General features: G+C 45.5%; 1 protein-coding gene across 7 annotated transcripts in view; it reads right to left on the bottom strand.

The window, feature by feature from the left end:
- Positions 1-2,565: 2,565 nt before the first annotated feature.
- Positions 2,566-27,296, bottom strand: part of mctp1a (multiple C2 domains, transmembrane 1a) — a 241,744-nt gene continuing 217,013 nt past the window's right edge. For 3 of the 7 annotated variants that reach the window (XM_041904545.1, XM_041904546.1, XM_041904552.1), the window contains exons 18-22: positions 23,953-24,054; positions 13,506-13,615; positions 12,992-13,101; positions 12,037-12,134; positions 6,274-6,591 (exon numbers count right to left, since the gene is read on the bottom strand). In XM_041904545.1, coding sequence (XP_041760479.1) covers positions 6,472-6,591; positions 12,037-12,134; positions 12,992-13,101; positions 13,506-13,615; positions 23,953-24,054 — 540 coding nt within the window. In that variant the 3' untranslated portion in view covers positions 6,274-6,471. Of the gene's footprint in view, positions 5,480-6,273; positions 6,592-12,036; positions 12,135-12,991; positions 13,102-13,505; positions 13,616-23,952; positions 24,055-27,296 lie in introns of those variants that run through there. The other 4 variants (XM_041904550.1, XM_041904551.1, XM_041904547.1 and 1 more) reach the window with 3 other exon arrangements.

Genomic DNA, 27,296 nt, shown 5'->3' with positions numbered 1-27,296 from the left:
TTTGGTGCAATATGTAATGATTCACAGTGGCTGCACAACTTCCTCATCTGGCTGCAATCAAGGGCTAGGTAGGTAGGTAGTTTTAACCTAAGGTTTATCCTAAAGGATAGGTAGGTTTAACCAGTTACCGCAGCCTTTTTTAAAACTATGGTTTGGAAACCCAGTGAGTCAGCACAGGTATGTAAAAAGTGGGTTGTGACTGGTGGAATAAAGCTGTCACAATAGAGCTCTCCTAGGCCCACGTATAAACTGCAAAGGATGAGAATATCCAAGCCCCCTCCCCTTGAACCTTCCCCTCCAATGTGTTATAGATCAGTGCACTAGACAGCTGATTGTCTAGTGTTAAAACTGTCTTGGATTTAATCCCAGCCACAATGGGCAAATTCAGTTTGCATTGCCCGGTGACTTGGGTGGGTGGAGATTTTACCATGGAATGGTGTAAAAAAGCTAACTTCTCCCAACCGGGTCTATGGGCGATGCAAAACGAATCTTGTTCTAAAGGAATCGCTGTCTCAGGGGCTGAACTACTGTGATTGGTTGGATAAAAAGCTCAGTGTTTCATATCTGTCCACTGTGTCCGCATTGTGACCATATTTCCTGGTCCCTCCCTGTGTGCATATTATTTGACAGCTATGCTTAAACAAAAATTGATTTATTTTAAGACTCATATTGATGCCATAAGTAAATGGTGCCACCTGTCAATTATTTTAGAAGGCGGGGTAATGATTTAAATTATTCCACTGTGCAGATCCGTCTACACTTGTAAGATATCCAGACACGATGTGTGCCTGACTACCTCCAGAGGTGGCCATGAAGGTCAGATCAATGTGTATTTTAATTGTCTACACATGTCTAAAAATGTGGGCACAATCCGTGTGGACAAGATCAGGAAAAAGGATATGTTAGAACCAGTTATAAACAGCTATTTAGTTGCAACACAAGGGATGTGGCTTTGATTCCTATAATGGTCACATATAAGCTGTGGTGTAGTCAAGGGTTGACAACACAAGGATCATGCATAGAAAATCACAGTACAAACTCTGGAGGCAGGTTAAAGGAAAAAATACATACTTTTTAATGACAAACTTAGAACTAAATGATCACACTAAATCAAATGGCCTAGCTCTGTCAAAGCATATAACTTACTCAAACTGAAACAAAGTCCTTCCTTCAAAAATAAAGTCTCCAGCAGCTCCTACTGGTCTCCATGTGGCAAACCACCAGTACAGCGCAGGTCCTGCCACTATAATGAGGCCGCTCAGGCCAGGGACACTTTCAGCAGAATTGAATGTTTTGGAACGTCCAAATAGAAATAGACTATGTAGATCAAACATACCTCTCTGACATGTAGAATAAGGAATCACATCGGCTCTATTCACAGCATTTCTATCTGCAATGTTCAAGAACATTTGGCAACTGAACATAGACCAGGTGACATGTAGAGTAGAGGGTAATGGGTCGTGTAGACTTTACTATGGTGACCATCTTAGGGCAGACACCCCCCTTTGACACCTACTTTGTGGCATGCCAGTAGGTGGAAGGGTCACGTGCATGTGGTCATGCAGCATGAGACCGACTGGTGTTTATAAGCAATAACAATAGTACTTTAATAAGAGTACGGGTCAGGAGTATTTCAAATAAAGCACATAGCAACAACTCACAGCAGTAGCACCTACTGGGGCGTCCAGTAGCAGTTCTACCATTGTGAGCAACCATGCTGCTTAACATTTGATTGCAGAGCAATTGAAAGGGAAACAAACTGAGGTGCATGTCAGTTGAACATGCACACACACACACTCATCAAAGGTCTGTCTTTGTGTTTGGCAGTGGAAGCATCTATTGAGACGGAGGGGTCATGTCATGTTTGGTCACGTAGTGTCCTGAGCTGGGGCACAGGACAGAGATGGAAGAGCCTCATCTGCGGGCCACGTGGGGGGTAACCCGGGAGTAAGACTAGCCCCCCTCTGGCTGCTCAGGAGTACAACTTAAAACTAGCCTGGCCACACAGACAAACTGTTTTGTGGTCCTCTGTAGCTCAGCTGGTAGAGCACAGCGCTTGTAACGCCAAGGTAGTGGGTTCGATCCCCGGGACCACCCATACACAAAAATGTATGCACGCTTTGGATAAAAGCGTCTGCTAAATGGCATATTATTATTATTATTATTACTGTTTCCTGAGAGGGGAAGAGACTAATAACCCAGTGTTCCTTCCTGACCTCTTCTTATTTAGGGGAGTACCACTGGCTGGGTATGCATGTCATAATTTATGGGGCTGTGTGGTGTGATGTACAGGGGTTTAGATGGAAGGGGTTCAGACAGTGGAGGGTCTCCCAGACTAATACATGATCTGGTCAGAGGATTCACACAGGGGCCTCAAGGGCCCTCCTGGTTGGTAGAAGGGCCCTCTATCACCCTCTGTGTGTGGTAAAACTAGAACACACACCACACACACAAACTGTCCATATTTACACACGCTTCAAACCACCCTTCTGGGTGGCTGGCTATGTATTGGTCTTCGTGAAGCTCAATGACTTGTCATTTGGCAATGAACAAAAAACCTCCAAAGATTATACAAAATATTTAATCTTTCACATGTTTTTCAAAAGAATCGACATACATCAGGTGCATTTATTTGTCATATTAGATGTACATTATTGTTTCATAACTTTCCCTTACTGCCCACCCACCCCAAATCCCCATCCTTGTCCTCAGGCAACGGTGCAGGCGAAAATACCTCAGAGAGAAATTACAAGCATACACCTATACAAGATCATCAACCAACATTAGACCATTTACAAGCATATTATACACATCACTCCAAAAAATTTTGTTGAGTAAAAATAAATGGTGCAAATGAAAGTGACTTTTTCCTTTATGTCTGTCCGATACATTCTGTTTAGCATTTCTTTCTGTAGCATCAAATAAATCACTTCAGTTTGCTTGCAAACATAGCCAAAACAATGTTATACAACTTAGAATATTTGGATGCAAGACCACACACAATATACCCACCACAGTTACTGTAAATTATACCACGTACAGTAGTACACACATTCACATTCAGGTTTTCAAACTGTCCCCTTTAGGCAGTACAAAAAGACACAAGTCTGTCTTTTGGTGAGGATGATATATCCCGTGTAGGTCCTACTCTTCACGGTGCATGTTATTTATTGTCTTTCAAGTGCATTTCTCAAAACAAACCAAATCAATGGCCTTCCAAAGTGGCAGATATACGCTTGCTGAAGTTTAAGGGATGGAGGGAGGGAGAGGGGTATCTGGAGGAGTGGAAGGCTCCTCAGATGTAGCCTACGCTGTGATCTTTCAACAGATGCTCTGGGAGAGACCCGGGAGACTTTCCCTTCAGACAGGGCCACGACCCCCAACCACTGACGAATGAGAGAGGGAGAGTGACAGGGATGATGGGAGGGATTTGGAAAAAGGGTGCACACACACAGGCACAAAGCCCCGCAGTCTCTGGCCACTAAGCGTCTTGTCTTGTCACACAGCGGCTAACTGGCTGCTCATCTAGCAGACGCCTCTCCACCACCAAAACACAGCATCTGGCCCTACAAGTTCACAATCACATCCATATCCCTTTCCAGAGCCAGAGCCAGAGAACACAGACAACTCTGGAATTATGCACATGCACATTTATATGTGCACACACATATAGCATACATACACAGCATGTACACACACTGTCTATGGGGACACCCTCCAAGCATGCAGCTTGTTTGTTTGCTTGCATAAACTCCCCACTGGACACAGACGTCAGTTCAACGTCTAGTTTTGATATCCATTTGGTTAAATTGTCAACTAACCTGAAATCAACCAAACATTTCACCAGGTCATTCGATTTAAGTTAAAAGTTGGGTGAAAAAAAGACTAAATTCCCTTACGTGGATTGACTTCTTGCAAAACCATCAGTTTTCCACATTGATTCAACGTCATCACATTGAATTTTGTGGTTGAACTGATGTGGAAACAATTTTAATTCAACCAGTTTTTGCCCAGTGGGACACATGCACACACATACACACAAACAAACAAATACACAAACACACATCCCTTGAAAGAGAGATCAAAGTTGAGCAGGAGGTGGGGCAGATGGAGAGGGTGGCCAGCCTGTGGCACAGTGTTGGAGTGTGTGTGTGTGTGTGTGTGTGTGTGCCCACTGAGGCAACATGTGGAGATGAGAGGAGAGGAGGCCATCCTTTCAAATAAGATTACCGCTCGGGCTGCCTAAGGCCTGCCTGGCGATTCTGTCTGCACAGGGTGACATCTATATTAGCGCAGTGGCACAGCAGCAATCCACACTTGCCTGCCTCTGCTGGGGGAAACAACACCCTGTTTCTAGGTAGGAAAACACTGATCTGCGCTATAGACGGTAGTGAAGACTGGAAGAACGGCATATCGTCAGGACTGCAGCAGTTTTCAGTTCCATTTCAAAGAGGATGATTGAGGTTTTGAAGTTATCATTCATTTGGATAGTCAAGGACTACTGGAACAGATATGTATATAGGCCTACGAACTGAAAAGACAATGAGCATTTGACCTCTTCAAATATCTCATTGCCTCTCACTGATTTAAGTAAGACATCTGTGAGAGGCAATTAGAAATGTGGCCATAGTGCAACTGTACATGTTGTACAAATACAGCTTCAAAGAGTTCAATGAACGGTGTACTGTAGGGCTATCTGTTTTAGTTTTCTCAGTGCAGTGTGCTAGCAGCATGACCTACTGGAGCTGTAGGCTAACGGGCTAATAGCTAATCAATATGTAACACTGTACACTGGCTGAGATAGAGGCTTGGTGCAGAAAGAACACTCCTTCCCCAAAAAATTCTAAATGATCTAAAATGTAAATACAATACAAAGTAATTTACAGAATTGGTAAAATAATGAATTAATAAGCTCTTTATCTATTGCTCCACATGCCTATACCCAGAGGTCATTGGGAGTTCTGTTTTGAAAAGTAAACACATCCATTCTACCTGGTTAGCGGCTTTCTGACCATGATAGGGTTAAATGATATGTTCCTTATGGGGAATTATGTAGAAATGGCTGAAACATTTTCGAATGAACTCATAACTATGACACAGTTGAGCATGACTTGTACATCTGTCAGACTGGTTCAATGCAGTAAACACCTGGGTCTGGAATGGTCCGGTCCACTTTCATCACTAAACACGTCATTAAGATTTTTCTCTAGTTGTCTCTTTCTACAATGATAATTACACTTCGGGAGCCTGTATATGTATATTTAAAGTCAGTAGAAGAGAGAGAAGAGGAAGAGGAGAAACAAGTGGAGAGAGAGAGAGAGGGTTGAGCTGGTCCAGACCAGTCTTCCTCTGCTCCTTGGTGTCGGGCCGTTGAGGGAGGGAAGATTCAGTGGGCGGACAAAGCCAGCTACCCCGGGTTGTTTTTCTTTCTTTTATTTGGACTATGACTGAGATCCAGTTTCAGTTCTCGGTACTGCACCTGTTAAAACACACACGCACACACACACACAGAGAGAGAGAGAGAGAGAGAGAGAGAGAGAGAGCGGGCGGTCAGGTGGGGAAAGCACAGGATGCTGGGATAGAGTCAGTGAGCACCCTGGGCAGGCTCAGTGTGTCTGTCCAGCTGTGTGGAACAGTGGCCTGGGGGAAGGGATCACACAAACAAACAGAACAGGGCAAAGGCTCATGGGAAAGCTTGGAGAGAGTACAGAGCCATCCCCGAGTGCATGGAGGCTATACAGGAAACACAAGTTAACCCTTCACGAGCTACGGCAGTTTGGGCTCCAGCCTCAATGCAGCAGTGTGATGTGTTGTTCCATCTATGAAACACTGCAATATGCAATGCTAACTGTCTTCACCATGCCTAGGCTTGACGACGCAGTACTTTTAGAACTGTACAAGTCTGATTAAGAACAAGTGAAATCGAGGCCAACTACACACAGCCTACATTAAACAAATGAATGATTTTCTCCTTCTTTATATGCTTTGTTCTCTATCAGACCAAAGGACCAGACAGTCGTAACACACACCTATCTCTGAGAGACACACTGAACAAACCACACCTGTGTGTCCCAAAATGATTTTAGCAAGAAAGGTAATTGAAAGGCCATGTTGAAGATTTGCTCCCATGCTTATATTCTCCAGCCATGATGAAGACTTCATGTTAATCCCCCCCACTCCCCCTCGCTCGCTCTCTCTCTCTCTCTTGCACTCTCCCTCTTCTCCCCCTCTTAACCTCTGTCTCTCTCAAGAGTTGGCTGCAGCGAGCTGGCTGAAAGCGACCCATTAATCCAGGCATTGTGTAACCCTTCCCTCTCAAATCCGCAATAATTAACGGACACTGGAAAGATAGGTGACTTTATGAGCCACGGATCCTCCAGCTAGGGAGATAGAGAGGATCTGTCACTCGTGGCGCACCGAACCAAATCAGGTCTGGACCGGTCGGAACGTCCTGGGGGCTCCAGAGATGTCTTAACCATAAGGAGAGGAGGAAGGATCGGAGGCAGGGAGGGGGAAAGCGATAAAGGTTGGTTGACCAGGCTGAGGAGCAGTGCTGGCTTTTACCCAGGGGTAACCTAACCAGTAAAGATTCTACACTTATGGAGAGCGAGAACAAGAGAGAGAGCGAGAGAGAGAGAGAGAGAGAGAGAGAGAGAGAGAGAGAGGGGAAGACAGAGAAAGGGGGGAGAGGGAGAGACAGAGAGAAAGAGAGAGGCAGTCAAAACAACAACAACATTATAAATAAGGGGGTCATTAATTTTTTATTCATTACCGTTGTTGTTTCTTTTAATCGGGCAACAGATGAAGGCTACAGTATTTTGCTTGATGCTTGGTTTCATACTAAGTATGGTACTGTATGTCGAGGAGGACAGGGAGCCATATGATATGGATTTAGTAATGGTTTCTGCAGCACACATTTTCTTTCATAGAGAGAAAGGAATCATCCATTAAACATGGTGGGTACGCTATCAAAACAACCTTCGGGGTTCCGTTTTCAACTCAGTAATGGGTGTTCATGCATAGTAGCTTAGCCTCAAAAACCAAAGCCTGTCACTCTATTTGCCCCTCACTCACAGAGACACAGTCACACAACACACAAAGACATACTATGCCGGCATCCCTGAAAGCCTGAGGTACATTACACTCCACACTGACTGACACCCTCTCAGATTCGTCAGACAAGTGACTGACGTCATCTAAGCATTCCCCATCTCCAGTGTGGTCGCTGTTTGCTGCGGCCGGAACACAATAGTCTCTCATCATGGCTATCTGAGAGCGCTAGCTAAAGCATTCCCATTCGTCTCCTACTGCTTCACAGTGCCACTTCACCAGGCATTGTCTAACCTAGCCTTCATCTATAATACAACATGACTCAGACACATCAGACTGTCATTGCATTAAACCCCCCTAATCAGCCACACACTGTATGTACGCTATTTCAACTCCCCTTCACAGAGGTCACCACCAATGTTTCACCCATAAAGGGATCGGTGACTGGCGACCATACGTTCCTCCTCTTCGCATCACCATACGGGGCTGATTCAGAGCCGCTGTCCACGGCCTACAAGCAGAACATCTGACAAAACACAGGATGAATTTACAGCTGAACAAATACGGTTGAGTGACTGGACAGTGTGAGAGAGGTCTGGAGGATTGCAGAGTGGAGGAACTAGAAGAGTGGTTCTGTACATCTGTACTGCTTCTGGTGATGAGCACAGATCCGGGGGAGGGAGGGAGGGAGAGAGAGAGAGAGAGAGAGAGAGAGAGAGAGAGAGAGAGAGAGAGAGAGAGAGAGAGAGAGAGAGAGAGAGACGGGGGAGAAGAGAGTGGGTCCAGCCACATAACAGTGTGGTGATGACAGATACTGTTCTCATGTGGGTGGGGATAATTTTCTAGTCTGGCCAACTAAAGCAGACACTGGAGGAGAAGCCCAGGGGACACAGGTTTTATACGGCCACGTCCCATCTGTGCTGCTGCTGCTGGTATGCAGGGCTGCGCTGTGTCAGTCCGAGTTTCATTATGGGAGCTTAGGGGGCCGTCGCAGAGCTGGCGGGATGCCATCGTCGGGTGAGGCTGAGATCTTGCCATGTCCATGAGTGAGGGAGTGAATGAGTTCATGAATGAGAGAGTGACTGAGTGTGTGAGTGTGTGAGTGAGTGAATGCACATCTGGGGGTGGGACAGGTTCACTTTCAATAAGTGCTTTGCCAGGAGACATTCTGGTTACTTTCTGGAGCACAGTGACACTCCTGACTCCTGAGTTTTGTTGTTCATATATCATTGTACAACATTGGACATATTTTCAAAAGCATGCAGGGAGTGCGGAAAAAGCCTACAAAGTATCCGAAGCAGGATGTTGTGAGATCACTGCCTGTTAGTGCCCCATTATAAAGTAAAACGCCTACAATTCCCAAAAAAGATTTAGCAATTTGAGACTGTATGTTGCCATTCAAATCAAAATCAAAACTAAACAAACAAAAGTTTGCATTTTGGGAGAAACTAGCTTTCTTATCGAAAGGAGGGAACCAGATAGAACAAAAGGAAGAGAGAAAAACAATAATAGCTCAATCAAAAGAGAGCTCTTTCAAAAGAGCTGCCAGGGAGAGACGCTCTCTCACACGTCACCCGTTCCCTTCCACCCTCCAGGTGACAGGCCTGCCGTGCAGCACTCGCGGCTCCGCTCGCTGGTGCTCACGCTCACCCTTCCTAATAAAGCTACGCCACCCCGCACAAGAAAACGTGGCGAGCTAGTTAAAGTCAAAAAAGAGGAGAGGGAGAGGAGCAAGTGAGAAGAAAAAAAAAAAAAGAGTAAAGAGAGAAAGAGAGGGAGTGAAAAAGGGTTACGACAGTGAGCTAGCAATTTGGTTTAAAAAAAAAGAGTGGAGCATAAAGAGAAGATCATTGGGAGATAGTGGGTAAAAGACCTGGCGCTGCTCAAAGGCTGCACCACCCTCGCTCCTCGCCACCCTCCCTCCTCTCTTCTCCCCCATGTTGACAGTCAAACTACAAAACAGCCTTTGAAGTGTGCACTGCGGAGGGGGCGCCGCGCATACCAGAGCGCAATTTGTTTAGCCGTGTCAGACGGTGGCGGCGGGCGGTGTCCCGGGACCCGGTGTTCCGCACGGCTCTCTCTCTCTCACTGTCGCCCTGCCGTTAAGCGAGAGGATTCCGGTTTGAAGGCGCCTGGGCGGGCAGGTAGCGGAAGGCAAATATGAATAAGCCAATGAGAGGAGACAGAGAGAGTGTTTTAATGATACTATACTATGCTGTTTCTACAGGGGGAGAAAAGCCTCTGCAGGCTTCATCTTTTGTGATGCCTATAACCTAGCATTAGGGGTATTAAACGGTGCCAAAAAACTACTGCTAGTACACAGACACCCACAAACAGGGGATTCAACAGTACTCCTATTTCGTTTTCACAGAGAAGAAGCATGTCAAGGTGAAAGCAGGCAAACAGACAAAGAACAAACATAAAGTTTTCCCGGCAAGTTTGTAGGCTGCTGAGTGGAGACTAATTGCTTGCTTCAAGTGAAAGATTGAAATGTGTCCCAGGGACGATGAGGGGGCCTGTGGCAGAGCAGAGTGGAAGATGTGATGGATGGTGTTTGGCATGTAGCCTCAGCCCTTAAGCCCCTTTCAGTCCCCTATGCCCTGCCTTTGACCTCTGGGATCCCCTCCTCAGCAGCCAATCAGAGTCATCCTCAACATCAAGATTGTAGAAAACGTCCCCAGCGTGCATTTGGAGTTCAATGATGAGTCGTGTCTATTTCTGTGGAGGGGTTTAAAGTAAACCTGCTACTTTACACCGGCTATAAAGGAGCACTTGCTATGCTAATTGCTATCGTCCTACTTATGCAGTCCACAGCTCACATAGCTAATGGCATCATAAAGCATGCTGGTACACAGAGCTGTCCCAAACGGCAGGTTGGAAATACTTAGGTTGATTATGTCTGTTGGCCTCGTTTAGGGCACATGAAGGATTCCCCTAGACCATAAGGTAGCTTACTCTGGCGTAAAATCACAACCAGCCATCCAGAAGGGAAAGTATACAAGGCAGCCATTAAGGTTACAGCCTATGAAGAACATTAAGCCTTAGGAAAACAGAACAGCTGACAATGTGAACTGGCTAGTAGGTAGAGGTTTTGCTAGTCTTTAAAGGTGGTTGACAGTGCTGTTAGAGACACAGTGTCAGTGAGCTAAAGAGCACATTTTATAAAGCCCCCGTAGCTGTAGTGAAAGTGCACTGTTAAGTGTTCACTAGAGCTGAGGGAGTAACAGCCATCCAGCCCCACTAACCCACTCCCCAGCACTTCAGGTGGCCACCTTATGAACAATGCTACAACTGACTAACAGCAATATGCTGCTTGATCCACTGCTCTAAAAACACACACACACACACACAATCTCTGTCTCTATGAATATACACATACCAGGACACCAAGTAAATGTTAGAAGTTATACAACAATAAACACATATGCACCTGGGAGACCACATGCACGCACACACATACACACACAGAGCGTGAGCAAGAGAGCGACAGGGAAAGAGAGGTGTAGGGGGCCTTGAAATAGCACTTCATTTGTTATCCGCAGAGCTGGCCGGCTGGCCACGCCGGGGAGGGGCTGCTCCATTTAGGCCTGTGGCCCTCCAGCCTCCCCTGACCTGGCCCCTGCAGGCCCCTGTGACCCAGAAACACAGGCAATGAGGTGAACCCACCACCGGAGGCAGTGCAGTGGCGAGAGCACAGCACAGCAGAGGAGGGCAGAACGTTCTGGTTTGTTTTTAGCCGCTTCTGGAGCGGAGCACCCCGTCAGGTGATCAGGAAGTTATATTCGGAGGGGGGGGTTGTGGTATGAGATGAGGGTGTCCCAACCTGGTGCTGAAACCTGTCACCAATTAAACCTTCAGCAGCAGCAGTAGTAACAGCAGCAGCAAGAGCTCCAGGGTCCGTGGGCTCTGTGTGTGTGCGTGCTTTCGCCTGTGTGTAGGTTTGCGTGTGTGCGTACGCATGTCTGCCTGTGTGTGCGCGCGCGTGTCCGTGAGCCGTCCCTACCAGCCGCCCCTCATTAAGGGGCTCGTAAAGCCCTCCTACCTGCCGGCCCCTCCGGCTCCAGGTGTGCAAGGTGGCTGCACCTCAGCAGAGGGCCACCTTGGCCTCATTTGGGTCGGGGCTACCTGCCACTGTAATGGCCCTGGAAGACCGTAAAACAGCACGGGGCATGCTGGGGGCGGGCTGGGAGCGGAGGATTACGATCCTGTAAAGATCAAAGAGGTGGCGGCCCACAGGCGATCAAAGGGGAGCGTGTCGGCACTGATGTGGCAGGGGATTGGGTCGGGTGTGTGTCCGTGTCGCTCTGCTCCAGCGGTCACAGAGGACGCTGCCACCGCTGCCGCATAACAGGCTCACTTTCACAAGCTGCCGTTTAATTGCAGTTAAACAGCGGCAGCACCTTGGCTGGGCGCGTTAGAGCGTTGGAGTTAAGAGTTTATCAAACCCCACCGACCAACCCAGCGACCGCGGCGTTAATCTGATCTCACGGTTAATGTAGAACTAAACCGCGTGAGGGTGGTTAACTGTTGGTTTAACTCTATAATGACTCGCTCACAACAGCATCTCTATAGGAGCCACTTCTGGATGGATTCAATCAGTCAGCCCATAAAGGCCTTCACTCACTTAACCTTATTAATTCTGTGGACATGGAATGAAATAAGGAAGTATTGAGCAGGAAAAAGACTTAATAATGGTTGAAAAAAATAATATATTGTTTTCCAATATGTGTTAGCAATAAGGTAGTCTATATAAATCACTATGTGAAAATCACCATTACAAGGGACATCAGTGAATACATAGTGATGGATGGAAAGAGAGAGAGAGAGAGAGAGAGAGAGAGAGAGAGAGAGAGAGAGAGAGAGAGAGAGAGAGAGAGAGAGAGAGAGAGAGAGAGAGAGAGAGAGAGAGAGAGAGAGAGAGAGAGAGAGAGAGAGAGAGAGAGAGAGAGAGGGAGAGGGGGGTGGAAGGGATGAAATCACACCCACCACTTGTATATCTGAGGGGACTCTGGACAGGAAGTCCAGGAGCTCGTTGTTGTCAATGTTGTATGGGTCACGGAGCTTCTTGGTGAATTTATTCACCCCTGCAGGGAGAGGGGGAGAGAGGGAGGAGAGCTGTTCAGCACATGGGTCACAAGAGCTCGCCTACCTTCTATTTCTTTCTTTCTCTCTCTTTATCACTCACACTATCTTTCTCTCACACTTTCTCTCACTCTCTTTCTCTCACACTCTTTCTCACATGCTCTTTCACTCTCTCTTTCCCCCTCTCTTTTTCTCTCCTTCTCTTGTTCTCTCTCTGGATCATCAAAGCCCTCTTTGAGCCCTTCAAGGTAACTCAATGTGTTTCAAAGCAGAGTGCAGACACCATTAGAGACCAGAGCTCCTCTCGCCACCCCTCAAGAGGTGCTGTGTGAAATACTCAGTTTACTGAGTTTGTTCCCTGAGCAACTGTGCCATGGAAGTAGACACCAACCCACATGACAGGGTTAATAAAGGAGGTATGATTATCTATCCCCAATCTAGCCCACCGTAATGGTTACATTACATAAAGATACGGTCCACTGTAAACAAAGAACAACTTATAAAGACTTTATAGAGCATATACAAAGGCTTCATAAGCACTACATAAATGCTTCACAAAACATATATAAGCGTATGTCACACTCTATAAACAGTGTATAAACATACATAATGCATTATGTCACATTTGGCAATTCACCAAAGTCACTCAACTGTTCCATTGTAGTCTTATAAATGTATATTACTACTACATTTATAAGACTACAATGGAACAGTATAGTACCTTTGGTGAATTGCCAAATGTGACCTAATGCACTATGTATGTTTATACACCATTGTGAAGCATTTATGTAGTGCTTATGAAGCCTTTCTGTATGCTCTACAAAGCCTTTATAAGTTGTACTTCATTTTAGGCACTCACCCCAGGCCAGGACGATGTAGCGTAGGGGGATATAGTAGATGAGCACAGTGGCCACACACAGTGCAACAATGGCCAGCCAGCTTAGGAAAGGCACTGTCCAGTTAAAGGTGCTGTGGAGAGAGTAGGGGAGATACGTATTAGTCCTGAAGTAGAGAGCAAAAAACACCACGATTCGAGAGTCTAGACTACATACGTTTAGTCTAGACGCTTTACTTAAACAACTTTACCCTCCAAGTGAAACTGACTTGGGAGTTTCACTAACTTTACTGCCTGTCCTCTGCCCTGCGTGTAGCTGAAACGTGTATGTGTGTGTGTGTGTGCATGCATGAATGGGTGCGTGCGCGCATGGTGTATGTGTTCCAGCCATCTTGGCGGGGCTGAGTAAGATGTGACAGGGGGGCAGGCGGGCGGTTGGTGAGGGCTAGCGATGCCGACAGCGCTGGCACGGGGAAGCGGGGGACGAGGGAGTATTGGAGCAGCGGGCCGGGCGCCGAGGAGGAAGCTTACGACTCACTTCTTTATCCTCTCGCCGTAGGAGGCTACTTCATCCAACGCATTCTGCACACTGATGCACACATCCTGGATGGCATACAGCTTGTTGATGAAGCCCTTTCTCTCCGGGTCCTGCAAGGACAGATACAGAGAGAAGGAGAAGAAGAAGGAGAGAGAGAGAGAGAGAGAGAGAGAGAGAGAGAGAGAGAGAGAGAGAGAGAGAGAGAGAGAGAGAGAGAGAGAGAGAGAGACGTGCTGGGCACATGCATCTTTCAACAAAGAAAACATTTTAAAAGCGTCAAAGACTTGAAGAGGGGAGCCAAATCACGAGATATCCTCCTCCAGTTGACTGACTACTCTCCAAGCTGTAATAGAGATAGAAAGTCAGCAGAACAAATCAGAACGTTTTCCCTCTTACAGAGAGTACACTGGGAAATTTGAATATGTGAATAGGGGGGAATTTAGCTGAATGCCAAATGGATCTATCAATCTTTCTAATGCCAAGACGGGGCCCGCTTTGTTGTTGGCAGCACACTATGATGTCACCAGAAGTGACATCATTATTATCGTTAACGCCGTCAGCACCGTGACGAGCACTTCCTTTTCAACATTTGATGGTTGAGAACATCAGCAGGCCAGAAGAGACCACAGAGTTACGTGGCGGGCCAATCTAAAAGCCCCCAGTTATTAGACAGAGTACAAAAGAAGTCATGCAACAGTCAATGAGCTGCTGTAGGACTGGCTGACAGAACATACTGGGACAGGATGTGGTGAGTAACTGACTGAGTGAGAGTGGGTGAGTGAGGACATCAAGACAGACGCAGACTGTTGTGGTGGGGGTGTGGACATGCTTGGAGGAGAGGGGGCCGCAAATCAGGGCTCTCTGTCTCTGTCTCTGGACAAAGACAGAAAAAGAGCATAGTGCTGATTCAGTGTTACACCACTACAGTCACCTGTGACCTGTCATGAAGTCCACCTGTAGTTGTAAAGACTGTCACCTACGGTCAAGCAAGACCAGATCAAGTATCACTGTTGATTGTCAGGCAGGTTTCCTCAAAACCACTTCTTTTCAAACCCACTTTACACTTCATGGCAGTATTTGACGGCTATTGATGTCCACCTGTGTATGAGAATGCTACAGGTACACACTCTGGTCATGGCCTTCAATAATGAAATGGAACAGTCACATCCTAGAAACAACAAGTGGCTAATTAATCTCATTAGAAGATAATTAGTGGATCAGAAAAAGACATTAAACTCTTTTTACCCACCAGGCCGCAACCCCAAATCCTCCACAGAGCTCCCCAATCACCCCCCTCCATCGCACCCCTTGTCCTGCTCTTCCTGTAGGATCAGATATTTGAAAAATGAACTTTGATGCACCCAGCAAAAACCACATGGCCTCCCCGAAAAACCATACAAGACAAATAGATATAATTAGACAGTGTCCCAGGGTTATTTGTCTTTGCAAATATTTAACAAACCTCCTTTCTCCCCCTTTCCTCAGCCCCCATCTGTTTTGTATTACTGGGTCCAACAAAGCCCCATGTCCATAGTGCATTGTATTGGGTTGTGTTGGGCTTTGTGTTCTCGGGGCTTCTGGGAGAGTGTTTTGAGGGACAGGGGCGTGGTGTGAGAGAGCGAGTGGGGGCGTAGGGGAGAGGTTAGAGGTCAGAGGAGCATAAAGCATTGCCACATGCCCCTCGAACCGTGGGCTGACTCCTATTTCCTGCCTTCAAACGTAGGGCTGTGAGGAGGGAGGTAGCAAAAACACAGAGCCAGGGAGAGCCTTGTTTTTTCGCCTGCTCTCCCGCACTCCCCAGCAGTCACATATGGACTAGACTAGAGCAACCCGCTCTAAGACCGGGATGGAACCAACCGGCACACGGCATGGCTTAAGATAAGCTTGATACAAACAGCTGGCTCTGTTGTGGCCAAGTAATACGCCTTCGAATTACGTTACAACACCCTTTGTGACATTGTGCTAACTTCACCTTGCTTTTCTTTGCCCTTTTCTGTTGGCAACCTTGACATCCATTGCGAACTTGTCATGCGCTGTAATGTCATCATTAAGGGAAGCGTTGATATACAGTACTCTGTCTGGGATGACAGCACCATTCACAGATCATTGTGAAGGTCAAAAGTTGCTTGTAACTTGTCTTCAAAAGTGTGTGTAAAAAAGGAGAAAATACAGACTCATGTCTGTTTCTCAGATAAGGATTTGACTTTGACGTTCAATGTTTGCACCCTTCACATTTTGAAACGTTTCATGTGTGTATGTAAATGATGGAGCGCCAGAACAATCATATAGCATTTGCTATATGTCACACATGATGAAGTTCAAAAAGTCAATCGAATTGTAGGCTTATGTCCTATTTATTATTGGTGTTGTACAATGACATGCCTTGATGAGGCTATGCCATTGCTAACCCTACTTAACAGGTTCGATTCAGATGGACCTAGCCTACAAGCTGATGTCACTAATTTATGTCACAGTTGTCATGTGGTTTCCACGGCCTGATCAGCAGCGGACAGCAAGTTTAGGCAGAGCCCTAACGCTGGGTCCTGGTGTCACATACTAGGCCTATTTACACCTAACTGGAAGACCAGAGAGAGAAAGAGCGAGAAAGAGAGACAGAGGGAGACTGCAATGCTAGACCTCCCGATGGTAACCAATCGTCACCCAAGCCAACTATGTACTGTATTCATCTACTCAAACTTCTCAGAATCTGGACAGCACAAATGGGGGAAAATAGGAAAGAGAGCCAGATGAAGGTTTGGCTTGTTTGTTTGCTTCAAGGTCTGTGTCTTTGTGACCCATTCTACTGGGACTGTAGAGGTACATTATAATCATCTAATGTGTGCTGACATTTCACTGACTTGAAAAAGAAAACAACTTTGAAAATGGATGAGTTGATTAATTTCCCATCATTAGAGCTGTATTCATAATGAATGTGTGTAGAGGGAGGTTGGTGGCAGGGGCCACTGGTGTGTATGTCTCCGTTGGTGCATTTATTAAAAAGTCTAATTATGTCAGGGAAGTTTGATGCACATAAACAAAATGCAGACGACTATCAGCTCCCCTGACTCTCTCACCCCACCGCCACTGTCTCTGAACTAGTCACTGACTTGGAGTCAGTGATATGGGATTCTGCACCTCCAGGATAATGGAAGAAACCACGCTGAGTGTGTTTGTGCATGCGTGCGTGCGTGCATACATGTGTGTGTGTGCACGTCCATGTGCATGCACACACGCATCCAGATGTAGGATCTTCATTTGATCCAATTTGCTACAGCAACATGAAATGTGAATTATTATGTGGATTATAATTAATGGACATCTTTGTAGGGGTTGATACATTTTTCGTAAGGAAAAATCAAGTCTGAAATTTCAAAGTGGAAATTACAAACTTTAGAAGCCTTGTTAAACATCAATTACACTACAAGTTTGAAATGTTCTCCATTACAGGAAAGTTCTCCTGCAACAGGGTGATCAAATTAAGATACTACATCTGTAAGTTAAGGATTGTATGGTTTCTCATTCCCATCGGTGGCCCCTCTCTGGAGTTGGGTCTTTACAGGGGACAGTGGGCCTGTATTTGTGTTTGCCATTGGAATGGCTCTGCTCCAATGTCTGTCAAACAGCCTAAGTCCTTATAGTGGTGTAGAGGGAGTACATATAAAAGCAAGCATATGAGGCTTCTGTTCTGTGTTTAGTTGATCTGGACTGTGCTGTTCCAAAATATAAATCCTGAATGGGGATAATGTTCTAATCCACATTATGTATGTTCCGAAGGATCATTAGATCATCGAAGTGCTACCGACCTCTCCTCATGATGTCATCAAACGGAGTCTGCTTTAGATTGAACTAAATGATCTGTTGGAGAGAACAGCCACACACACACACACACACACACACACACACACACACACACACACACACACACAGCAGCGCAATATATTCCAGTTCAGTTGGATAAACAGCAGGACACCTGGAAGCCTGTGTGTGTGTGCGTGTGTGTGTGCGTGCGTGTGTGTGTGTGCTGTTCTCTCCAATATATAATTTAGTCCAATCTAAAGCATATGGTGCAGTGCCACTCAACAGCAGGATCTGATGGAGTTCAAGATTAAGTCAGAGGAACGCTGTATTGTATATCTGAGACAAACGGCATTGAGCCCTGCTGGGTGTACTGTACATGAAAGCCCTGTTTTTCAGCGTGAGGGACAAACATTGTGACGTCAATGAACTCACTGGGCTTTTATAGCCACAAGATTTAGAGGGCTGGTTTCTTTGCTGGAGGAGGGTTTTTTATGTATGTTTATTTGTGTGTATTTGAACTTTGCACTAGTACTGCAAGTGCATATGTCAATACATGTGTGTGTGTGTGTGGGTGTCGGTGTGAGTGCAAGTGTGCGTGTGTCTGTGTGTGTGTGTGCTAGTGATGCGCGGGTCAGCGGTTCACCCGCACCCACCTGCAATTGCTAATAACCGCCCGACTATAAGTGATAAAGTCAAAATCTGAGGCCCGCACCCAACTTTAAAACGCAAATATAGAAAATGCGCTGTACAGTCAGAAATGGCGTTTGACAGGGGGTGCAGGATTTATTTTAAGCCTAATTTAGATATTTTCTGCTTATAATTAGCATTTTGGTACGCTATTTGCTAGTCAATATAATTATAATTAGATACATGCAGCTTCTCTTCGGTCATTACTTACCCTAGAAGACTAAATAAACCCTTGCTCACCAGAATAATGTCCTAAATCGATAGAATACATGCTTCAATAGAGTTGACATGGGAAAGTTTTCTCTGTCATCTCTGCTTCTCTCACAGATTTTCAGTGCAACATTTCCAAATGACATCAGTCTGACCGGTTTTAAGGAATTTTAAAGCTGTGAAAACAACATGTTTCTGATAAGATTTCAGTTCAGCTTGGATGCATATTTTATGTGGTTGAATACTATCAGCTTTTATGATGCTGATAAAGATAGCAGCTCTACAGACGATCCCATTCTCTCAAGATGCATTCATTCTCTCCACTCCTGTTCCTGAGTCTAAATGTACATTTTTTGTATCATTTTACTGCACGAAATGCTTTGTATAGCGCCTCATAATCATCACACATAATGTTATCATCCTCTTTTACTACTTTACCAAATCTTTCCCAAACATTACTGTTCTGGCCCTCTTTTGTTTTTGTATTTTAAACTCTCCATTTCACCGCTTTTCTCTTATTCGATTAAACATAGTTATTTTTGCCTCTGTGGAACAACGTTCGCTTTTTCTGCCCAAGTTCCCAAAAGCATTTGGCAAGTGGCGTGCATTTGGCGCCCGTAGCCTACAGTTAGGCCCTAAAGCTTAGGCTTTTTTGTACCAATTGCCTAAAGCCAGATTAAAATAATGAAAGAAAACCTCAATGTAGCCTATAGATATGAACTGCACAAGAATTATACATTTATTGCTTTGTTTTCTCTTTATTCAACCCTCCCGTCACCCACCCGCCATTCATCCACACAATATTTCATGACCCTAAACCCGCCCGCCCGCCCCGTGGTTATGAGTCAACCCGCGCATCACCAGTGTATACGTGTGCGTGCCTGCATCTATGCAAGTGTGTGTGTGTGTTTGTTTGTGTGTGTGCCTGTTGATTTGTCAGCTGTGTGTTGATCCCCGTACTGCTGAGCCTGCCTTCCTATAAGTGTCTGGAGCAGCTATCTCTATGGGGGGGAGACATGGAGGCGACACTCGTTAGAATGTTGTGAGCTTGGTAAGCGTTTGTTAAGGAAAGACAACCTACGGTGACACTAGAGAGAGCTTCATATACACACAGCCAAGTTAGGTTGACTGAACTCCGCATAGTGAATCGGAGGACGATGACATTCCTGCAAATTCCTTTAATCACAAGTTTAAGTATTAAAAAGAGAGATGTGCTGTTTCATCTATGCACTCATTTTTGTCTGAGAGGAATTGGTGTAGGGTGGGATACTAGATGAGCCATTTTGAACTCTATAGAGACAGTTAGTTCTTAACTGACCTAAGGCTTTGAGAAGGAGGGAGGTCACCATCTATAAAGATTGCATGGTGACAAAATCTTTCAGACTGTGTAATCTCACATGACATTATTCTGCCCTAACAGACACATCATAAAACATATAACAAATATAAGCCTAAACCTATTCCACGGCAGTCAGGATGAGTGTGAAACACTGGTGACTGCTCGCTGCTGTGCTTAAATTGCACCAGTTTTTTGTGGTGCACATTAAAATTGAAATGTCATATAAAACGTGACAGGATGTTAATATAAGGCTCCCAGAGGACATTTGAAACAGTTCTTGTTGATTCTGTAACAGCAGACATCCCATAATCCCCCTCTTCCACCTCCGAAACAACGGCAGTAAAGATTCAAGCTGCTAAATGCTTTCAGGGTGACACCATTTCCAACCTGACACAGAATTAGCAACGGCAGAACAGCACAGACATAACAACAAATCAAGAGTAGGCTAAATGTGTTTGACCCTCTTGTATTTCTTTAGTTAACAAGAGATTAAGCAAAATATACTGTGTAACTTCAGTCATCACATAATACTGAATGATTTAAGAGTAAAGCACTACAGATCTACATGGGAGTGCACTTGGGATAAATGCAGCTGGGTTGTTCCACAAAAAGAGTGCCCTTTGATATTTTAAGTCAAAATTGTGCACCAATATTGAATTTTAAAACCATGTTATATTAAATGAAGTACCTTTTAATATAGACCACATGGATACTTCAATAAAATTAAAAATGTTATATGAATAAAGACTTGCTAAAGTGCCAAAATTCAGCTTAACCCCAACATGTCTCAAAGTTGTAAAGCCATACTTATTTTGTTGCTTTGACAAAGTCATATCTGAAGATTATTATTTATTTAATGTGATTAGTGATTCATTTACGTCTGTCCCTCATTTTAAGGTCAACCCTGTTATGTGAACTGAACTCTCGTTTTAGATGGTGAAACTATTCCTTTTTCAATATTATTTTTTTCAAAATAAATCAAATCAGAGTGTAAAAGCAGGTGAGCTGGTTCTATGGTTTTTGGTAATTTTCTGGTGCTTTGTGGTGGAAAACTGTTACCCATAGATAAACAGGCTAGACATGTTTTAACAATTATTATTTTTTGGGTGAAGCTTGCATTCAATTGTCACTCCCTGTTGCACACAAGGTTCCAATTCCCCTTTCACAAGGGGATTTATGGCTGATTTATGATGAAATTGTCAACCCTGTTACGGTCAACCCTGTTACTTTATTTGGCACTTAATAGGCACTTACTATAGTAAGTTGAACATGTGGTCTTTATGACAGAATGTTAAAATTAGGTGAAATCAAACATATTTATTTTTTTACCAAGTTGCACTTAAAAGGCACCTGATTGGTGGAATGACCCAGCTCTTACATCAAAATGGTAGAGCAAATCTTCAGAATTTCATTAAACTGATATAAACAATAAGAACAAATCTAGTTCTTAGCCACCGGCACTGTTTACCAAAGTTCCTCCCTAGATGAACAACAACAAAAAAGGATGGAAGTTGAGCAGCTCATCTGTAGGACATGAGTATTACCCAAGACAGTTGGGGAGTGATGCCTAAAGTACCTAAAACTGATGCAGCTATCTTCCCCATCTAGTTTATAAACAAAAACACGTGAATCTCAAAAACAGGACCCCACAGTGCCCATGAGACACACTGGTTTATACAGTACAGTACAGTCTCTCTCGGACCATTCTACAATCCAACCAGAAGGGGCGAGCTGCAGGATCAAACCTGTTGGCGTGTGGCCCCAAGCTAGGTCTATGTCTGATAGCCATTCAGTCACCTTTAATCCCTGAAGGTCAGTGATCTATGCTCATGGCCAGACCCTGACCACACTGTACCACTCCTATTAGGAGGCAGTCCTAACCTCAACTCCCTCCGAGCAGCTAGAGATATCACTGTGCTGCTGGCACCTCGCCAGCACCACGTAAGAGGCAGATGTTTCGTTTTGAAGCAGCAGTTTTAATACATTATTTATTTCACAAGTAATCCTTGGGTGAATATGGAGAATACATCTCTGTTTTCCCTCCCTCTCTTTTCATAACCACATAAATATCTGGTTAACCGGGCCCCGAGACGCTCCGCACGTTCTCCCCCATCATCAAGCGGCACTCGCAGACACAAAGGGCCTTGGGAAGGCATGCAGGAGCGCTCAGTTCTCTAATGGGGGGGGGGGGTTGTGGTGTGTGTGTATGTATGTATGCGTGTGTGAGTGTGTGTGTGTGGGGTGTTGCTTCGACAGAGCCAAAGTCAAACTCCAGTTAACTGTGGCAGCTGAAGGTGGACCAGGAAGACACCACGCTCTCTCATTCTATTGAGGCTTTTCACCCAGCCTGTTCCCATGGTGAGGGTCGCCGTGACGCCCGAGGATAAATGTACACATAAGTACGTGGAGGTGGAGGAGGCTTATTTTCAGGTTGACCTCTACGTCCCATGGCTCCATCCTAAAAAGCCTATGTGTGTGTGTCTGCGTGTGTGCACTTCTAATGGAGCCGGGGTAGTGCTGCCATGATCACCTTTCCCATCTCCCACCTCAGCCCACCAGCCTCTCCATCAGAAATACTCAAGGTCAGGCACAACAGCCTATGGACCCCCCTCCACCCCTCTCCACCATCCGAGACCCTCACCCTGCCATGCTTCCCCCCGCCTGCCCTCATCCCTGTCCCCCTGTCCCCCTGCTCTCCTTCCCCTGTCCTCTCCAGGTTCCCGGGTGGCAGCGGGTAATGAATGGGACACCAATACTCTTCTCCTTTGTTGGCCTGGTTTAGCTGCTGCCGTCTCCATCTCCAAAAAACAAGGCTGACACATTCACAACAGCCCCAGCACTACTCTACTCTCAACACTACTTTGTTTTCTGAGAACCTGGGTTAAAGGCACAGGCACTTTAGGGATTTATAACGGATGTACAGTCAATGGTAAAATGTTATATGTCCAATATGTACACTAGCACAAAGACCATCTGTGTTTCTCAATCCTGGTTCGAGACAAGCCACAGGGTCTGCTATGGTTTCAATTAAACAAATTCCCTTAATTCCTTCATAGGGCACATGTCTGGCCTTCAAACAGTGGGAGACTCTTTCTCTATCACAATACACTGTGGTGAAACATCAATGTAATATGACAGAGTAAATCGTGCAGATAGTTAATTTACTCTGATTCATCAACTTGCTTTACAAAATCCAGGCCAATTTATTCAGTCTTCATAACACCTGAAATGTCATTACGTATTCATGTGCAGAGATAAAACAAGAGACCAGGACAATTGGAAAATTCCCGTATTTTAAAAACCTTGTTTTAGAAAAAAGCACATCACCACGAAGTGATGGGATCTTACCTTCAAAAGCAGCATAAAATATGTATCCTCAACACTCATTACACATTTATGACTCTTGTTAAAAGAAAAGGTAGCAACTGCCTCTTCCCGTGTTTGACTTTGAGACACAGGAGCAGCCGCTATCATGTGATGTGCTCCAGATTCCAGCCAATCAGAGGGCGGATGAAGAGCTCTAAGTCTGTCAACAGTGCCAACATTCTACTCTGACAGAGCTCTGATACTCTGACAGAAGGCAACTTTCACTGGTTTACAAGTGCAGATCTGCTTTCCCAAGGCTGCAGGGGGCTGGTGGCATTTATTTTCGATATACTGTCCATCTTTGGACCCAGAGTCAAGACGTCTGGATCGTCTAGTGTGAATGTATAGCTGATTAAACTAGAAAGCTGTGACAGGTAGGTAGCAGTGGCTCCTGAGGACAAGGGGATAGGGCCCTCTTGGCTTAGCGACAGTGCAGAATCTGTAAGCAAAGGGGGCACACACTGGTGTGAACACACACACGAACACACACACACACACACACACACACACACACACACACACACACACACACACACACACACACACACACACACACACACACCAAAGGCTCACCCATACAGCTAACAAAGCATTCCCAGATGATGTAACTATTAAATCAAATAGGGAACATGAAGCCCTCTTGGCACCTGTGATCTGTATCTGGAAATGGTCATCTGACACCTGAGACTCGTCATATGGAGAACAGAAAAGATCCATGGGCTTACACAATGATCGATGCATGATGATCTTGCCCACCATGTGGTTCAAAGGTTTAACTCCCATTACAGAGGATCCTGTCTCTTCCAGTCTCTCTTTCCTTACTGGGATGGATTCTACCATCCTACAGTCACATAAGGAGGGCACCTTTCCATGCTGGTCGGGGGTGACAACAGCGCGGTGTGTTACGGAGAAGGCGTGCCAATGAGACGAGGACATGGACTGGCAGGACAGAGAGAGAGCCTGCAGGCGGAGAGGCTGGACAGACAGACGATGAGCCATATAAGCCAGACAGGGACACCGGGAAGGCCAGAGCGGGGCCACACTTACCACCATCACCCGTATCCACTCAAAGTGCCAGGAAGCCAACATATCCTCAAGGACATGGCTTTCAGGCAGTCGGCCGTCATCCGAAGGGCCAGGTCTAGGCACCTTGTGGGTCAGAACAGATGAAGAATTTTTTTAAACTAGGGACACAAAGGAAAGGGTTAAAACCAGGCTAAGCAGCAGAGCAGAGGAACAGATATCTGAGGGAATGTGAGAGAAAGAAAGAGAGAGGAAAATAATCCACCTGATGTGTTAGAAACAATGTGGCACACTTTGCTTTGCAAGACAATACTCCTCCACACTTTTCTCCCCTCCTTTTTGTTCTTTCAATCTTTATTAGCCCAACATGATTAAAATGCAGTTCCTAGGAGCGTCTCCCGGAAAAAATAGGCAAAAAAGTAAAAAGCATGTTTTTTTTTACAGCGTGAAGCTTTTCATCCTTCACAGGAGCGGAGAAGAAAAGAACTCCAAGCAGCTCAAAAGTATTTTTTTTTTCATTCTCCTCCGCACTTAAAAAAACCTAACTTGTTACCTGAGGACATGCATGGCGAATCACAAGCTCCATAGCCCCAAAACAACTTTTCAGTCACACTTTTTAGAGTATTAAAAATAATCCCCTGCGCACTCTTTAGTCCAATTACATCGGAGCATGCAGCTATCGGCAGATCGGCATGGCGCAGTGCGGAGCTGGGGCTCTGGCGGCTCCGGCGCTCCATGTGCTATCTGCAGATAAGCACCGTCTCCCTCCACGCCCAGATCCACATAGTCACAATGCTGCCTGTACCAGGATCAGATCTTACAGCATTACACACTGCTGAGAGGTTACCTGTGTTTTCCCCTCTAATGTCACCATGATAGGAAAACAGAGAGAGACAGATAGAGAGGGAGGGAGAAAGAGAGATAAAGAGAGAGAGAGGGAGGGAGAAAGGGAGATAAAGAGAGGGAAAGGGAATGATAGAAAGAGAAAGACAGCTCCGAAACAGCGAAAGTACAGAATGAGAAGAGGAAGAGCGAGAGGGGTAGCGATAGCTGTGAAATGGGGTGTAGCGTATTAAGGTGCTGCTGTTAGGCCCAGGGGTCAGGAGTCAGGAGAACGGGAGTGTGTTGCTATGGCGCCATGGGCGTTGACATAGCGATACAGCAGCGGTTAATACCCATACACCTGCCAGGCCATCGATAAACACAGAGCTGCTATCAGGCCGCCACAGCTGCCTAGAACCCCCATTAGATCCTCCATTACTGACTCCACATGGTAATGGCAAGGAGATTAGCAACTTTTTCTTTATTAGCAGATAGCATCTTCATATTCTCGCCTTAACAGCATAGCAGTGATATCACTTGATACTTTCTCTCTCTCATGTCATTAATTGTCAGGCGGAACTCACTGAAAGCTTCCCCGAAAAATTACACAACAAATGAATAACACAAATATTGTTTTTTTCAAATGATACTGAACAATGTGCCAGTGTGTTCACTGTGTGAGTATGAGTGTGTGTGCTCTGCAGAGAATGTTCCCATGCTTGTGTGTGTGTGTGTGTGTGTGTGTGTGTGTGTGTGTGTGTGTGTGTGTGTGTCCTTCGCCTACAGGGAGCGGGATGGTAATAAGCCTGCCTCAGCAATACAGAGGAGAAGGATAAAGAGATAGAGTAATGACTAGAGAGAGGGAGAGTGGGGTACTGTCAGCTTTTCATCTCTGTTCAAGAGATCATTACTTGAACTTAGAATATGCATCACGCCTGAGTCCACATGAATGTTAGAATGAAGAGTAGAGAAATGTCTATATGTTTTTCAAATTAGGTGTCTGTGTCTATATAGTAATGTCTAGGAAGCATATTGGGAAAGGGTATATGCACGTGTTTAACTATCAGGACTGCTTCACTGTACTAAGTTGTAGAGTCAACATAATCAAAAACAAAGAATGAACAACAACAAACAATGCTTTTCTATACTGTCTAGAGTCTCTACACCTCACTGTAACATGTGACGCAGTCAAAGTGTCCTGGTGTTTCTAAGCCAAGCCTGTAGTGTACGTACAGGCCTCTATGTGTACCAACGCTCAAACTACTCTAAAGGACATAGACAGTACACCCAACATCAGACAGAGAGGGACAGAGAACGAGAAAGTGAAAGAGAGGGAGAGGGAGAGAGAGAGAGAGAGAGAGAGAGAGAGAGAGAGAGAGAGAGAGAGAGAGAAAGAGAGAGAGAGAGAGAGAGAGAGAGAGAGAGAGAGAGAGAGAGAGAGAGAGAGAGAGAGAGAGAGAGAGAGAGAGAGCGAGAGAAAAGAGAGAGAGAGAGAGAGAGAGAGAGAGAGAGAGAGAGAGAGAGAGAGAGAGAGAGAGAGAGGGAGACGGCTGACATCTGTGGTAGGTGTAAAAGAGGCGTGTGTGTGTGAGGTGTGTGCGTGAGCGTGGTAAAGCCGTGAGCGGGACATGATTGCAGTGTGTATCTTATCTGGCTAGCGGTAGTCCTGAGGCGAGGGGAGCGCGGCTCCAGTGACCAGCCATGCGTAGTGAGTGTAATCTCAGAGCTCCTTCAGCCCCTCTATCCCTCTCTGGGAGACAGGGCTATCGCACACACACAAACACACACACAGGGACCCTGGAGGTGATAACTTTACTCTAGCTCTGGACAGCAGGCTGTGTAAGACCAAGCTGCAACATAGACCTCATTCAGCCCCTACAGATACTACTGGAAAGCAAAAAGTCTAGTCTGTCCTATACTTAAACCTAAAGCTCACATGGCATACATGTACCGACCTGATCTCATAGTTTCACTTCGGAAATGGACGTAATTGGATGAACGTTGATTTGACCCATTAATTCCGCGTGGTTACAGGGCTAAAACAGGGTTAAGTTTAGGTATTAATTCCGAGTGGTTAAGGTTAGGGCGATGATTTGGGGAAGGCTTAAAACAAAATCATAAAAAATAAAGTTTCCATTAAGTAGCATCAACTACTCTCCCTGCTTGCTAGAGAATTGTGAACTGCGCCACGTTATCTTTTGGAGGGTGAGTCCCGACTAAGGCATATATCGACGTCCTCAGGACCTTTTCAAACGTTCGGAATTGACATCTCTTTCTTGTGACCAGCCTGACATTTACACTCATAGGAGAACCCTTTGAAGAACCCTTTTTGGTTCCAGGTAAAACCCTATTGGGTTCCATGTAGAACCCTTTCCCCAGGGGGTAGGTGTGTCAGTGTGTCTTTCTGTCTGTTAATCATACAGGTGTGTCTCCCTCTCCACCCCTCTCTCTCTATATCTCTCTCTCTCTCTCTCTCCTCCTCTCTGTCTCTTCTGTGATGTCACAGGGATGAGTGAGCAGACAGTGTTGTGTGTGTCGACTGGGAG

Source organism: Coregonus clupeaformis, chromosome 18 (genome assembly GCF_020615455.1).
Source record: "Coregonus clupeaformis isolate EN_2021a chromosome 18, ASM2061545v1, whole genome shotgun sequence".
NCBI lineage: Eukaryota > Metazoa > Chordata > Actinopteri > Salmoniformes > Salmonidae > Coregonus > Coregonus clupeaformis.
The sequence above is the reverse complement of the archived record's forward strand: the minus strand, read 5'-3'. Positions and strand labels throughout refer to the sequence as shown.